Source organism: Dermacentor variabilis, chromosome 2 (assembly GCF_050947875.1).
Source record: "Dermacentor variabilis isolate Ectoservices chromosome 2, ASM5094787v1, whole genome shotgun sequence".
NCBI lineage: Eukaryota > Metazoa > Arthropoda > Arachnida > Ixodida > Ixodidae > Dermacentor > Dermacentor variabilis.
The window spans coordinates 50,005,907-50,023,141 of record NC_134569.1 but is presented as its reverse complement, the minus strand read 5'-3'; the positions used below and the strand labels follow the sequence as shown (position 1 = coordinate 50,023,141).

The 17,235-nt window shown below is 45.7% G+C and overlaps 1 protein-coding gene across 2 annotated transcripts in view; it reads left to right on the top strand.

Annotated features, from left to right (window-relative positions):
* Positions 1 to 17,235, top strand: part of LOC142571813 (zinc finger protein 532-like) — a 46,142-nt gene that overhangs the window by 4,690 nt on the left and 24,217 nt on the right. For both annotated transcript variants that reach the window (XM_075680446.1, XM_075680447.1), the window contains 2 exons: positions 5,241 to 5,375; positions 8,978 to 9,187. In XM_075680446.1, coding sequence (XP_075536561.1) covers positions 5,241 to 5,375; positions 8,978 to 9,187 — 345 coding nt within the window. The remainder of the gene's footprint in view (positions 1 to 5,240; positions 5,376 to 8,977; positions 9,188 to 17,235) is intronic.

Here is a 17,235-nt window from a genome sequence, read left to right as displayed (position 1 = left end):
AGTGGTGTTTTACAGTGATGGGATGAAATCGCCTTCCCGAGGCACTGTGCCAAAATGAGATTGCATGCGTGATATAAAAGACCTCTGGGCCGAGTATGGCAAGCTCACAGGACATGCTGCTACCTCAGGCTGCTGCAGGTTCTAATGTCACTTCTGCACAAAAGACACAGAGAGACATTAAAGCGTTAAAACTACCTTGACCATTTCAAATAAATGCATACACAGCCGTTATGTAGCTGCAGGACCCGCTGTTCTAAAACATTACTGCTATGTTAAACACTCAACTCACCGACATCTTCTTGAAGTCAGTCTGTAGGGTCTTTCCTTTTTCTTCATGGTGAAATTGTTTTTATAGCCAAAATTTCTCGACAAATCTTTCTCTTTCAACCTTGCTCATTCTTGTTTTCAGGAGCACATCCATACATTCCTAATAGCAATTAAGTTGTGGTGAATTAGGGATATGAAAAATTTTGACTACATTCTAGTTAGCCACATTGCTTGTTTGAAAGGGTAGAAAAAGGCAGATGCCATAAGTGTCTAAATGTCACCCTGACTGCACCAAGCTCTGGCGTAGTGAACAAATGCGATACAGGTTCTTTTTCTAAGGTTTTGAACGGGTTTCTGAGGCAGAACTTCAGAGTACCCAATCAAGGATAAAGCCATTCATCCCAGGAAAATGCAAATACATTTAATATATCCAGGCTTAAAAAATATAATAAACATTTAATGGAATATTAAGGTCAAGAGGCAATTGCAACACATATCTGAAAACAAACAAGGCGGCAGCACAGCACATCGCGAGTGGGACCATGCGCTGTCGTCAAGGGAAATGAGTTCACTAGTGAAGGACGGCAGGCGAGGCAATGAAGTAGACGGTGGCGTTGAATGACGGGTCGCTGATAACTGGCTTGGAGTAGCATGCAGCCGGTCGAGGTGACGCTGGCACCACATCACAGTCGGGAAGAAGATTCGGCAGGTTTTAGTGATGTCCTAGCCGGGCAGCTGTAGGCTAGCTCGAGCCTGTAGCCCCGCTTGCCTTTTCTGCCCACGAGCACTGGAGTCCACAGGCCTTGTGGTTCACAGTCTGGTCGCCCCGGTTGGGAGAAGGCTTGATCTGCTCGGGCTCGCAACCCGACAGTACGTCTGTAACGGCTGGTCCATTGGCCGGCCTCCTTCCGTGGTTTCCCTACATCTTGTTCCAACCCCATGCTTCGCTATTTCTTTTGCTCAGGCCTTTGTGTCTTTCCAGGATTGGTGATTGTCAGAGCTCCGTGTTTTCCAATGATTGGTACTTGGAAGCATTGTGGATTTTCCAGATGGGTTCATTTTCCCTTTATCTCTTACTTTCTCCGCTTGTTCTCGTGCTTTACGCTCTTCAACGTCGTTGTCTTATGCCTAGCATGGTATTCATGTCCGCGTGCACACTCTTTGCTGTCCTCTTTTCTTCTCACCATCCACAGCACTTAATTTCGCACACAGCACTCATCACAGCAAACACTGGAGCTTACGCCAGGCTAGGGAAAGCTCCAAATATCTCTAATCAATCTTCATATTTATTTATTTCTATATACTTTATGCAGACCTTCAGTGAAACAGTATGCTTGGTTGAGTTTTGCCTAACAGCTACATTGTAATGATTGGCCAGTTAGCATTTGTAAGACGCATGTTGTGAAGCTCTCGCCGGCATCATGTCAGTAGTAAAGGAGAATGGTAGCATTGTTGGCCGGAATGTATAATATTTTCTGTGCCGCATGCATGCTGAAATATTTGGCAAAACTTAGTAAAACTGATTCAAATTTCAGATTTTTTCAGATTTTTATTTGTGTGGTAGTTATACATATTTGGATGGGCGTCGTATGTAGGAGGAGATCCCATAGTTGGAAATTGTACTGGGACCTCACCATGGACTTCTCATGGTGATAAACTTAGTATGAAGAGTAAGGTGCAACAAAAAAAAAAAAAACTATTATGAAGTGAAATGTTATTTATTGTCGGGTTAGTTATCTATAGTAGTTATTTATTAAAGCTGTCATCACCATGCAGCTCTTGCTTATTTAAAACATTAAAGCCTGTTCAGGACCCTTTTTACACGCAAGCTTGTCTAAAAACTATGTTTCTGTTCCATGTTGCATGCTTGTTAAAAATCAAGTTACTATTACATGTGCTTCAAGTTACTGCTGCCTTTGGTAATAAGGATTGAGGTTCTGTGGGATACAGTGCTTGCTTGTGTTACGCATACTATATAGTCATATTTTCAGCAACAGCTTGCTGGTTGTTGGTTCATGAACAGGGCTGGTCAAAGATACTTTGCAATGGCATCATGATACGATATCTCAAATACTCGGGCAACGAGTATTTGAGATACAGATACAAGATACAGTTAAACCTCAAGATAACAAACTCTAATATAACGAAATTGTCAATATAACTTAGTATTTAACTTTTCATAACCTCTTGTCTATAGAACACCATGTAATAGAACCTCACTGTGACGAAGTGTGTTTGTATATGATTTCAGTATAATGAAATTTCGCTTTCGCACCGAAGGAATGTCACAAATAGAAACTTCCGCGGTCGCAGATGGTCAAATGATTGAATTACAGGCTGCTGCTCGCGAACTCACCTTAAATTGTGCTCGGTGGCACAAGAGCGACCCCCGAAGTGAAGCCGCATCATGTTCCCTATTAAGTCCAAGTGCGGTAAGATCATATCGAGCTCTGCGCATGAGTTAGGTGCAAGTGAAAGTGCGCGAGGGTGACAAAGAAAGATGGTGGCTTCACGCACGAGTGCCACCTCCCTGCGCAAGCAAAGGGAAAGAAGGAGAGGAGAGCAAGCTCGCGGTAACACGATAAGCACACGTGAGGGGAGGGGCGGGGGGTAAGTTGGCGCACGTCTCGGCCGTGGCTGCGCATGGCTGTAAGCTGCGTCTTAGTGCATACGCAGCAACGCACCATGCTTTAGAGTTAATCTGCTGCGTGTGCAAAGAGTGGGCGTGCCGAGATGGTGTGGCGTCATGTAAGCGGTTTTCCCACGCGTTTTCAACGTTGAAGGTTGCGTAATCTCGAGTTTCGGTGACCCGTTGGAGCAAGAGGCAGACGAAGCATTCGGTCTCCGCTGCCGGTGCTTTTCATGATAGTGTCGTCCTATTGCGGGCGACACTATCAGTCGCGGGGGCGGAGTGCACGCAAAAGCGTGGCTGGCTTCGCTTAATTCGTACTGCCTATGTGAAAATATCATCGACGTGGCATGAAAACGTACCATTCGTCGCCGACTCCCAAATTCATCAAAATGAATTTTTTTTTTGCTCATTCAAATTTGCCTTTTTTTTATTGCCCGATAATTTGGAAAATTCAACGGTTCCTTTTGATGTAAGAAAAATTGATCGACAACTGTACTTATCTGCATAAAAGGTTGAATTTCAGTTCAACGAAATTTCGATAGAACGAAGCAAATTGCCGATTTTACTTACTTCGTTATAACAAGGTTTAACCTTTACTATTGCAGTTATTATATCCAATCCGAAACTTTCCATTTGCATACTTCAATACATTTGCAAATTTCTTATTATACATCTATATCATGTAGCAGCAAATGCATATGCACAAAAATGTTTGCTTGAATATTTCTTAACTCCGACCAACCTTGTTTCACTTGAATGAAATGTATCTCAAAATTTTTGTCTTTCTTGCTCAATGTATATTTTCATTCCGAAACAGCTTATTTGGGTTGCTTTAGCTGCTTAACATGAGCACTCTTTATATGCTGTGCTGTCAGCAGTTTTTGCTTGTCAATTTTGTAATTTATGGGAGTCACTGCTCTGCTTGCCAATCAGCTAGCCGGTCTTCATCTAATTACAAGAACGTCAATAAGAAGCCTCTGCATACTGCTGTGGAGTTTTACCTTGTCTGTAAACATGCTACCGTTTACGCAATGCCGGATCATCGAACAGATGTACAGCAGCAACAACACTGCTAGCGTCATCTTTTTTGACGCATCGTGTACGCAGAGTGCACATAAAGCTGCAATGATCTTTCATACTCAACTAGTTTGCCGGAATAAAGTGTTCGTTAGTGACGTATTCATTAACATGCAGACCTTTTACGATTTCTTTTCTGTGAGAGAACTTGTGCAGTCCAAAAACGTTTCATACGTATTGAATTGGCACAAAGCCTCGTAGGGTACCGTCTGTATTCACACTACTGCCACTTAAAGCTTTGATTACCTGGTGATTTGTAACTGTAAGAAAATTAAGGGCGAGCTAAAAAAAGAAAGATATATCTAAGTTGAAAGGCGGTTCCGTGTCACACAATCACAGTGAATACATAGAAACGCGATACAGGCTGCACCACTGATAGCTATGACATTTAGGCATAAAACATTGTCAACTCATCTGTTAAAGTCATACAACAGAAAATTTAGTGCCTGTGGAAATTCAGGTGGCTTAAACGGCAGCAGTATCATCTTGAGAAGTGGAATTCAGCCAATGTTCATAGTTTCACACGGTGATGTTGCGATAGCAGTAGCTTGTATCTTAAGATACACAATACATTCTTTGAATTATCGGAAATGCAAATACTGATACAGATCTTGCCAGACATATCATGATAAAGATACAAGATACTGAAAGAGTATCTAAGATAGTATCTAAGGTACATGTATCGTTGATACTGCCCAGCACCGTTCATGAATACTGGGCATCAGTGAATGCACTTTGGCAAGCATGAGAAAGTGGGAGCAAAAGCTTACTTCGCATACCTGCAGAGAATTGGAGAAATATTGAGATGTCTCCAAAACAGCGCAGGAATTAAAAGCCACTGTTCCTACTTTGTCTCACTTCTTTTTTTTTGGGGGGGGGGGCAACTTTGCTCTTTGAAGAGAGTTTACTAAACTTTCTTGTCTTGTTATTCCATTAATAGCACTTCTGTTTTGACTGTGTATAACTATGGGCACTTATAAGGGAGTTATAGCAGTTGTGCTTTTTTATTCTTAGCCTGGTTATTTCACATATTCTTTTTTGGGTTGATTATCCACGCTCATTGGTAATCAGAGGAATACAAGTGCTGTGTGTTACTGAGCAGTGACAGGTTACTTTTATGAAGCAGTTTGGACTGGTTCATGATGTTGCGCCCACATATAATATAGCTGCGCAATTTCTTACAGATTTTAAGATTAGCCACACCTGTATTCTTTCAGCAGCATCTTAGCATGTGTTTCTGAGCAGCAATTGATTATTGTCTCAGGGTTGTCGGATTGCTGCTAGTAGCGCCACCCTGTCAGCACTGCCGCCTGGAGAGACATTGGTTCCTGTGGAACTCACTGAGGAAGGCGACAGTGGAGCCTCGCAGACTGATGTGCCAATGACTGTTCTTGAAAAGGTAAGTGAAGTGTAAAGGTGACTTTCTTTTTCTTGTGGAAAAATGCACGTGTATGCCCACATATAAATGCACACGTAAATGCAAACATACACATAAATATAGGTGCAAATATACACATTTAATTCGTATAGAATGTTAAAATGTCAAGTTCCTTACATTTTTAAAAACTTGTTTATTCGCATGGATTGCAATGTGAAATAATCCAAGAAAGGTTGCAGTTACACACCAACATATCCTCACTTACTTAAGCTTCAGTCAAGTGCAAACTGTCACATCTTTAAGGTATAAAAAGAATTTTTATCCCTTTGAGAGGCTTGTCAGAAATGTCGGACAGCTTTCGAAGCTGACCCCTGCCATGTCCAAGAGGCCACAGTTCACGTTCTTGACACACCATAGACTGGTGTTGCTTGCTACACAGTAGTTGCCGAGTTAAAATTCACTAGCAGTTTTACATTTAAGTGAAAGTCTAGAATGTTATCTGCATTTTTAATGCCGACAGTTGTTCTCATATCTGGCTGTCCAATATACTAGATTCATGCACAGGGTGTAGTTATGTGGCTCTTTAGTGGCATTGAAATTCAGGAACTCTTAAGGAATTCTGGATCATATTGAAATATAAATGATCCAAACGTTATTCCTAGTGGGTTTCTTTAGTGGTGTGAGAGAAGACAAGTCACTCTCGTCTAAAAGGTCTGTTTCCAGGCAGTAGGTAGAAACTGAAAATTTTTAGCTTAAAAGGTCTGTGATGTGATCATCATGTCATTCCAAACAAATAACTTTTTAATAAAAATCTGGGTATTATGTTATTGATGAAAAATTGTGCATTCTGCACTAAGAGAATAAAATAATAATAAAAAAACCACAGCATGTAGAAAATCTACGAAGTCTGTTCACTGGTAGTTCTGATGTCCTTGACCGAACTCTTTACTAGACTTCGCGAGCACATCTGTTTGAAGAATCCAGCAGATGAAAGGCACAGATATACAGAATCTGTGCATTCTGCTTTAACCTACATCTTTCTTTCATTTCTTTTACTGCGATAGCAGCTAAATGCTCGAAACAAGGTTTGCCATGTGTGTATATATGTCCCGCCGTCCGTCCATTCTGGCATACTGTTGGCATTCCTTTTTGTTATCGACATTATTGTCATTGTAAAGCTGCCTCATGTACTGTAGTGGCTCACAGAATTCGCAGCTGCCAGGTGCCTGATATAGCATTGATGCAAAGGAAGAAGGCAGAAAAAAAATAATATAAAAGAACAGAAAAACAGAAAAAAGAAAAACAGTTTTTTGGTGCCTCTGTGTCGTCTCACTCATGATATTGCGCTCTATTTGAGTAGCTCTTGCAGCACTGAAGAAGCTGCAAGACTTTAGCCAATAAGAAGGGCAAAAGCCCTTTAAAATGTGTTCATCCACGCCTTGTAGTCTGCTCAGCATCTGTTTGCTGTCCTGCCAAGACATGTTTCCCTAATCGAAGGGTGCATTGACAGAATGAAAGTTTTGGTGCTGTAACTATAAGCCGAATTTACATGAACGGGGCTTCGACTAATATATAGGCATTCTCAGCAGTTCTTTGCACTTTCCTCAGCCAGTAGTTGGGTCAAACATATATAGGTATATATATAGGTGCATATATAGGTCAAACATATATATATATAGGTTCACCTGTGCCACATCATCTGCTTAGTGTCTAGTTGGCATTTTCTCACCGCCGTGATCATGTACTGTACAAGAGCAGAGTAGTAAATTGATGATGCAGTGAACATCGTCAGTACACCACCAGTGCTAATGCTGTGCCGCCATCTGATAAGTGGAAATCAAACCATTTTTAGCACTATGAGCCCCCTGTGTAGACCTAGCAGCGTTAAAACAGCCTCAGTACTAACGACAAAACATACCTAACAGTTTGCCCTCGGCATGAGATGAGACTAAGTAATGGCCGATTTTACTATTTGTTTCTTGCTGTGAGGGCAGTGAGCAAGCAATGCAAATTCTGATTGAAGTGGGTGGTCTGGGATGTATAAGTGCTGCCATGTTGCTATGTAATCACGAATACCTGTGGTAACTGCCACAATAATTCACAGTACATTACATGCATGCGCAGAGAGTATAATATATCGTGTATTGTTGGAGCATATCGTGTACCAAGCAAAGCTAAAACTCGCTAATCTTGCCAACAATCAGGCAGTTACGTCCAGAACTGTATTCTGCAGCACAAAAATATTGCTGGTGTACACCGTGTTCATTCGGCAGTGGTGCAAGTTACCTGTGAGAGAAAGTATAATTGTAGATGTTTTGGTGTGAGAGTTGATTAATCTCCAGCCAGGGCCCTTCAAAGCAACTCATTGAGCCTGGATTGAAACAACTGTCTCATCATTGGGGGCATGATCAGTGATTCATGCAATCATGGAAATTCAAAAATGGTGTAAGGAAACAGACATGTGGAGTCTGACATTGCTAAATTCTCTCCATGTATTTTGAATTCCACAACACGCAATTGCTGTGCCACACGTAAAGGCAGTTTTGTATTACAAAGAAGACACGGTTACATGTAATTTATCCAACTAACATCTTTTTTTTTCTCTAACATCACAAAACTTATAATTATAATTTTTATTTTAAATATTTCATTCTTTTAAATTCGCATTGTAAATTACTGTAAAATTCCAAGCAAGCATCCCCTCTAGGGCCAAAGATAACTGAAGAATGGTTGTGTGAGGGCCCTCTCTTGTTCCTGGACAAAATTCAAATTGGTGGCGGAACAGTTGTAGGTAAAAAAAAGAAAACAGCAGAGTTTTTCTTTCACTCAAAAGCTTTACTAACGTGCATTTACTGCCTTCATTCTGCATCATCACTCTCAAATCCGTCAAATGATTCCTCCGAGATGGATGCGGAAATTGGGCCCATGCGCTCGGCCTGAAGGAGACCACAATCTTCTGGCTGTACAGGACCAACAGCAGTCTGCAATTCTCTCTGTTGCGTTGCCACTCCACAACCTCAATGCCTTCTTTTTTCTTTCACTATATAGGAATGTGTGCTGCCTGGCTGTCACATCCCAACACCAAAACACTTGACAACAAATCTACATTGGCGACCGATACCTCTCACAATGGTGCATCTGACGAAAAAGATACCTGGCCATAGTGGGTCCACTACCGGGCCACAGCAGAAGTGCCAGCTAAACAATAAATTTCTTGTCCTTACCAAATTAACTGTTTTCTGAAATTTAATAAAAACATGACAGTAATAAAAAAAGAGCCGTAAGTGGTGACCAGCATGAGGAAAGGAAGGGGGCACTTTATCGGTAGGAGGTGCCAATTTGAAATCTCTGGGAAAGTGGAGGGGGGCGCTTGCTGTGAATTTTACAATATTACATTATTCTGCAGCCCCTCCCTCCCCCTCTCATACTAATAACTGCTGCCTTCTTGTCAGTGTTCCCGTAGTGGATGAGCACAGGTACACTAGGAGAAAGCAGGAAAGTAAAAACAAGAGCGTAGTCTTCAGTGTGGGAGAATGCTGTTGTCAGAGTAGATGAGTTCAGAGATGAAGGAATCTCTGAAGTCTGCCCTCTTTTCTTTTTCCCCCCTTCTTCTTCTGGCGCAGGTCCTTCAGAGCGTGGTCTGCTCCGAGTGTTATGTCAACCTGGAAGACGAGGCCTATCGGGAGGACCACTTCCACCCGTCGCGAGGCAACCTTATCCGCTGCACCAACTGTCCAATGCTGTGCACTTCAGAGTGCGCTCTACGCGCACACCGTAGGCTGCACACGCAGCGGCGTCCCTTCGTCTGCCCCGAGTGTGGCCTGCGCTGCGAGGTAAGAAGCGTGCAGTTGCTTTTGGTGAGTAAAAAGGAGTCTTTGGAACTTCGAAAGGACTCTTGCAAGAATGCACGCTGGTCTCTGTGGCACTGCCAAGCCTAAATTTAGGGCATGCAGACGCAGTTCCAACCATTCCTGTTTGCCCTCAGGAAAGTGCCAGTTGGACATGTAGGGAGGTTGTTGGGACCTCTGCTAATCAAAAACCCGGGGACTGTGACTAGTAATAATTGTTCTCTCTTTTTTTAAAATTCTTTTGCTTTCGTTATTGCCTTGCACGATGCCATGTGCCTGCTATTGCTGAGATCAACCAACTATCAGCATAGTTAATACAAAAGTAATGGAATTAGGTGGAAAGAGTGCTTACAACATATGTATCCAGAATAGAACTGCTGTTCCAGGCACATTGCCCAGTGTGCCACATTGCTAGCATATTTGTTGCCTTTAAATATTTTTGCCTTGACTGGTGACTACATCTTTGTTGTTTGACCAGTGCCAGATGTAGATGATATTTGTCAATGCGTGTTCCAAGATGATAAGTGAAACCAGCAGGGACCTCAAATTTCCCTAAGCTGTCGACCTGCCTTCACAGAATACACAACTCTGAATGAGCTGCACATGGCAGCCAGTGGCTTCTTTTAGTGACAGAGGGTAGACAACTTACCTGTCTTCATTGCTACAGTTTACGTATTTATTTGTTAATTTGTTTATTTACAGCACACTAGAGTTAGCCCCAGTAGAGTAAGAACTACATAGTATTGTATATTATTATGCACAAATCACTTATATTGAAAGAAATGTTAGATACATTGCAGGTGCAGTTTTCACAAGCAGCTTATGCAAAGGAATTACTAGAATTCACAGTGCCAATATCTCTCAGTCAAAAGAGCTCTTGTATGCAATTGTTTTAACCAGAAAGGAACATTTAGGCACATAAACTCTGGGCAAGCAGTGCATAAAATGTAAAAAAAAAAAAAACACTAAGGATAGATAATATGGAGAGTACTCTGGCAGTGGGTTACAAGCAGACATGGATACCCTCATAAGGGCGTCCTCACCCTCATCTGCCCCCTCACAGAGTGAGTGAGGTGAGCATGAGGGGAGGATTAGCGTTGGAATGTCTCTGTGTGAGAGAGGGTGGACGTCATGAGGTGAGGGCAATGTACAGTGACTTGGACGAAGTGAGGGTAAATGAAGAATTTATGGTTGGAGCCACTGCGGTTATCCGTGAGTGCTTTGTGTTTCGTGTCCCAGCTTGTGTCATAGGTGTGAGCATGCCTAGGTTTCATATTAAAGGGTCCCTAAAGCACCCCTCAGGCTTGGTGAAAAAGCATATTCTGTGGATAACATGTGCTACTGTGAACATCTCAGCCAAATTTCGCACTCATACATAGTGCTCACAAGTGTAGCGTGAAGTTGCCTCTTTTTTCAACAGAGGCCTTCTCGTCGCCCTTTTGGAGCAGCCGGCGGCTGCCCCTTGACATCAGCGGTCAGGTTCCCATAAACCGCTGCCATTGGCCGATAGTTGACCTCAATCAAGAAGAGTGCTTAGATTAGTGTGCTTCCTCTCGCTGTCCTCCCGTGTATATAGTAATGAAGTTTACATAAGAGGCTGAAGTAAGTGAAAATGTGAGTCTCGAATTTCGATCAGAATTGTGTACTTCTGGAAGAGGCTGACTATAGTCTGCACATGCTTGGTCGTGCCTGCCCACATAAGAATGAAACTTTGGCTGCAATGCTTATCAGTATCATAACCATTGGGTCTTGCTAATTTCTATTAGTTTCGAACACTCAACTAGCCCCTAACCATGCGAAACTTAAGGTCAGACCACTTGCACGCTTGCCAGCGCACGCTCCCTCCTGGCTGCTCCTGGCTAGACGCCACAGAAAACATTGCTTCATTGTGAGCTGTTGATAACACTTGAAAATGCGCAGTTTGGATTTGGCTACTGGTCAAGCTGATGTAGGGCAAAGCCAGTCTACACCTTGTAGCATGGCCATACTGGAGCATGTGAGTGTGAGCGTACACTGCAGCCCTGTCGTATGTGCTACAGTTCCATTGGCCACTACAGTTGTATATAGCTACGCCTGGTGCATAGCCTAGATATCATGTCCGTCACGGGTAGCGTGACGAGCCCGCTGGCTGAGCTCGCTGCCACTCGCTGAGGATTTCTGTGGGTGACGTGGCTCCAGGTAGAGTGTACTACTCCAGGCTCCAGATGCGAGGCAAGCCGGCCCGAGCACCCATAATTGACTGGCACAGGTCGCCTGTTTCTCGAGTTGAAACACCTTCAAGGTGTGTCGCCACCACAGTTGAAGCTAGCAACGTTAGGAATCTTGTCAATGCGAGTCCAAAGTGCGGCATCCGTCGCTTAAAGGCCAACTGCAACAAAATTTTCAACCGCGTAAAAAGCTCAGGTTTAAATAATTTAGACATACTGGAGCCTCTGTGGAAAATTTTATGCTTGAAATGCGAGTGGGTGCGTCAAAAAATGCTCGCAAAGATAGATGCTTTCCTGACCAAAGCTAGAAAAAAATGTGACCGTTACCACTTGCCGGACGTGACGTACAACTTAGATTGTAGAGAACCGGCATCTGTGTGATCTGCTTCCCTTGCTTGTACCTTTCATACGTGTATCAGTGAACAGTTTCCACACGTCTGCTAGCCACAAAATTAGTGTACTCTGCTAGCTGCTTCATGTGCCATGCCAACACCGTTGTGTGTCCACAATGTTCTTTTAATGTGAAGCATTCTTCTTCGAGTCAGGCCAGTTTTCTGTATGTGGTAGTCTACGTTCAATGAGCAGAGCCTCTATGCATTATTTCTCCACTCAGAGATGAAGAGCGATCCACACGTGGCGCAGTTATGCTGCGTCAGCGAAGAATGAATGTTTTAAACTAGTGTAGCTGGCGTGGGAATAGAATGTGGCTATTTCATGCCGGAGCCACTAAAGTGAAGTGCATCGTGCACTAGCTTGGCTGACCAGCAGCACACTGGCCTACAGTGTGGGTTCACTGAAGTGAGTGTGCCGAGTTTGTGCCTTCGACAACCAATGAAGCCCTCGCTTGTCGTGCACTTGTGCGCTTGCACTGTGGCAACAACTGACCGCCACGCTGCTGCGGGCCATGTTTAATGTGCTGAAGTATACAGAGGACAAAATTTAGCAATTTTAGTGTCGCCGACATGATGTGTCTGACTTCACCAGTCGCTGCCTTACATGATGGAAATGCTGGACTATATTTGCGCCTTTAGCCTTAGCTACTTTAGACCAAGTTGAGCGAGCAGGCAACTACTGCCATCTGTAGTAAAGGATGAGAAGTAGCTCAGGCTCGCATTCCAGCATTGTTCGCCTCTGTGTCTACATCATGGCGGCTGCTTTGAAATTTCCTTTATGACAAATGCAACATGCTGTTCCTGCTGACAGTGTTTCTGGCAATGTGTCAAAAGGCTTTCGTTTGTCTACTTCGATGTCCGATGTAGAGACGTGCGAAATGTCTTGAAGGAGATGTGCCACCGGAACTGATAGCTCAAGAATGTGGTCCCTGAATACAACTTACACTTGCTTTTAGTGCGCCATCATGGCTTATAGTTTCTATAGCAATCCAGAGAAAGCATTTGGCAAGCAGATCTTCCACGGGTAAGTGACTGTGCTCACGAAATGTAGCTTGTGCAGCTTCGTCAAGTGCAGTTTGTGAAGTACTTGCTTTGTGCGAGTTGGTTGGTCTGCAGTGCACTTGCCTGCTATGGTGTGGTTCATGCTTGTATCCTGAAAGCTGGGACAGAAGAGAAGTGTTCTGCCTTCTTCTGTGTAGTGTTGGAATCTCAGCGCTGACACCCGTTGTTGCAAATGGGTTGCAAGCCCCAAGGGTAGCGTTGGCCTGGCGGCCTGGGGCACAACTGGAAGCATCCGAAGGTCCGAGCAAAGCATGAGTCGACTGCTAACAGAACAACTTGTTTATTCTAGCATCGCAAAAGAGCGGCCGGTCAGGTCGACCGAAGTGGAGAGACGGGAGAGCACGTTACTCAACAGAAGAAATCGGAGCCTCTCTCGGCGTCCGGGAGCAGCTGCTTTTATACTCGCGGAGTCGAGGGCAAGAAGGAACGCCTCGTCAGAGGCGCACGTGACGGCGCCGCTCGGGCACGTTGAGACGAGTAGGTGACGCATCCGCCGGGCCGGCGCCGGTCAGACCTCCTCGCTTCACAGTTGGGGGAGCTCCTCTCCCCGGCTGCCGCGCTTTGACAAGCGCGGGCACCAACATGCACACACACACACGCGCGCACACGAAGACACGTGGCATTGAAACATGCCTGGACGCGCTTGGCGGGGTGGCTTATCGGCGGCGCTGAACGGGCCAAAATGTCCGCCGCTTTGAACGAAGCCCCGGCGTCCGTTGCATCCGCGCCGGCTATACCGCGCGTCGTAGGCGAAACGTAACAGACCGCCCCGCCGGGGGAAGGAGATCCCGGTGGTCAGGGGACTGCCTCCGCTGTCCGGAGGGATGTCGCTCGATGATGCTTATAACCGAAGTCGGGCGTCCTTCGGCGTTTCTTGAGCGCAGCGCACAGAGAAGGCCTCGTTCTCTCGTTCAAGTTCACACAGGACACTGCAAAGTGACTTCGGGAGAGTTGACATTTTTGTTTTCGTTCCCGGCAAGCGTTAGAACTACGCCGAAACTCAACCGCTCAGTCAGCAAGCACGAAACAACCCTCACCCAGTCCTGCCAGGCTCTTTCCCCTTTTATACCACTGCCTAGTTCCTTAGAGTAGTCTAGCAGCACTCAGAACGCGTCCACAAATTGGAAAATTGCACTAGAAAGCACGTCATCACTTTGAAACACTAAACAAAAGCAATATGTTAAAAATCCTGCCTCAGGAAGAAAAACATCAGTAACAATAAACTTTGAGGCTGATTCCCACGTTAGGGGCTTCGACTTAAGCCATCGGCGTTACCGTTGAGACTCCCCTTTTTGGTAACGCACCTCAAAGGAATATTGTTGCAAAGCGAGGCTCCAGCGCAGGAGGCGGCCATTTGTGGAAGAGATGTTCTGCAGCCATTGGAGAGGGCAGTGATCCGTCTCGAAGCATGCGAAGTGGAGATCGCAGCGAGCAACCGTACACTAGCTCAGCTGGCGAAAACCCCGTAGCCGCATGCGGCGCGGTCCTCAATGCAAACATCACCCCAGGCAGACACAGCTCCCAGTCAGCTTGTTGTGCAAACCACAATGCTCTCAACACGCGCTTCATGACGGAGTGGAGCTTCTCAACGGAATTCGACTGTGGGTGGTACACCGAGCTGTGTAACAGCTTTACCCTACACCTTTCGAGAAAAGTTGTCGTCAAAGCGCTAGTAAACATTGTGCCCTGATCTGACTGGATTTCCGCAGGAAAACCAACTCGTGCAAATATGGACAGTAGTGCATTGACTATCTCAACTGAGCTGAGTTCTTTAAGCGGCACTGCTTCAGGGAACTTTGTCGCTGGGCAGATCACAGTCAAAATGTCTGTACCCCGTGGCTGTCACCGGCATAGGTCCCACTGTATCAATAACGAGCCGTCTAAAAGGCTCCGTAATGATAGGTACCAACTTCAACGGCGCCCTCGATTTGTCCCCTGGTTTGCCCACCCGCTGACAGGTGTCACATGTCCTCACAAAGTGGTCTGCGTCCCTAAAACACCCTGGCCAATAGTACTCTTGCAAGAGACGGTCCTTAGTTTTCTTAACTCCTAGGTGTCCGGACCACGAACCCCCATGCGACAAGCGCAACAGATCCTGACGGTAGCACTGAGGCACGATCAGCTGATCGAACCCCACTCCCCTGCGGTCTAGATACTTCCGGTACAGGACCCCACCTCTTTCCACAAAGCGAGCATTTTTCTTGGCGATACCTTCCTTGACAATGCAGCGTATGTTTTCTAGGCTGCCATCCTTTTTTTTGCTCGGCTATCAAAGCCGACCGGCTGACTTTTAGCAACCTATTAAGTCCGTCTGACGTAGGCGCGATGAGCAAATCTGCAGATAGCTCTTCTAACTTTCCCGGGTCGGGCATTTCCTCTCCAGTATCTGGTGCCTTCAACGCTACAGGCTCAATTTTATTCAGTTAGGGCGTGCTCTGAATATCAGCTTGCTGTGCCTCTGACCCTTTCTCATTGTTCGACAACGTCGGCCCCGCAACTACCGCCTTTGCAGCGAGCTCCCGAACCTTCGATCTGGTTAAGGCCTGAACGCTAGCCTCACCAAACAAAAGCCCCTTCTCGCGCAGGAGGTGATCGGACCTGTTCGAAAATAGGTACAGGTACTGGGGGGGCAGCATAGATGACACTGCGGCCTCCGTCTCAAGCGCTCCGGAAGGTCCTTCAATAAGCACTTTTGCTACGGGCAGACACACGCTATGAGCTTCCACGGCTTGCTTGATCCATGCGCACTCGCCCGTGAACATATCGGGTTCTACGTAAGAGGGGTGAACTACATCCATCGTAGCTGCGGAATCGCGAAGCACTCGGCACTCTTTCCCATTCACGAGGAGGTCTCGCATGTAAGGCTTGAGAAGCTTCATGTTCTCGTCAGTGCTGCATAATGACAAAAACACGACTTTTGTTTTTGTTTCCGGACACTGCGCCGAAAAGTGACCTGGCTTCTGGCACGTATAACAAACGCGCGCTTGCCTCGTCTCAAACCGCTTTCTGCGTTCGGCTTCGGCTGCCGCCGTCTCCTTACGTTCGGTCGGACTTCCACTCGCATCCGCACTACGCGTGTTCCCCTTTGCTCTCATGGGCGTGAACTTTGGCCTCTCAAACTTGGAGCCAAATTCACCCTTTTGACCGTCCTTAGCTCCGCGAGCCCGACGCGTCACAAACTCCTCGGCTAGCTCGGCGGCTTTAGCCACCAACGTCTGGCCTATCCAAGACCCAGTACCGCACATTCTCAGGTAACCGACTATAAAACTGTTCCAGCCCGAAACACTGCAGAACTTTCTCGTGGTCACCAAACGCTTTCTCTTCTTTGAGCCACTCCTGCATGTTTGACATAAGCCTGTAGGCAAACTCTGTATATGACTCACTTTTGCCTTTCTCGTTTTCCAGAAACTTCCGACGGAACGCCTCCGCTGACAGCCTGTACTTTTTTAGCAGACTCGATTTCACTTTGTCGAAATCCTCTGGCTCCTCTCTCTTCAAGCGAGCGACTACGTCGGCCGCCTCGCCGGGTAACAAAGTGAGCAAGCGCTGTGGCCACGTTTCCCGAGAGAACCCCTGCTTCTCGCACATTCGCTCAAAGTTAACCAGGAACAAACCAATGTCCTCTCCAAGCTTAAACGGCCGCATCAGGTCAGTCATTTTGAACGATACTCGTTCTCCTGCACCGTGTGCCTGACTTCCATTACGAGCGCGTTCCATCTCTATCTCGAGACGCTTCATTTCCAAAGCGTGTTGACGGTCGCGCTCTTGTTGCTCTCGCTCTTTCTGTTCTTTAAGTTCGCGCTCCTGTTTCTCTTTCTGTTCTTTAAGTTCGCGCTCCTGTTTCTCTTTTTGCTCTTTAAGTTCGCGCTCCTGTCTTTTTGCCCTCTCCTCAATAGTCTCCAGGCATTCCGACAGCTCGTCATCCTCAGCCTCTAACTCAAAAATAGCCCTTAGCAGTTCTCGTTTTCTGAGTTTGTCTGAGACATCCAGACCCAACTCTCTTGCAAGCTCCAGCAATTTCGGTTTGCGCAACGACTTCAAATCCATGGCTGCTCTGAACGCTGCTTTCTCTACTGCCTACTATTGTCTTGCCGCAAACTAACCCGGCAGCAACGACAACCACAATTACCAGCTCTGTTTCTGACACTAACAAAAGCCTGGCAAAACTCAGAAGAAGAAAGTCCCGCACTCACCAAACCTCGCAGCCAAGAATTCAGCACAGTCGTTCCGCTGCAGGCAACCAGTCATCACACAGGGCTCGTTGCACTGCTCCCGGATGGTCGTTGTGCTGCTCAGCATACAGTCAACTGCATATCTTCGCTGCTGGCCTCCGTTGTCGCGATCTCACCGCTGGCAGACAGTTGTTGGAATC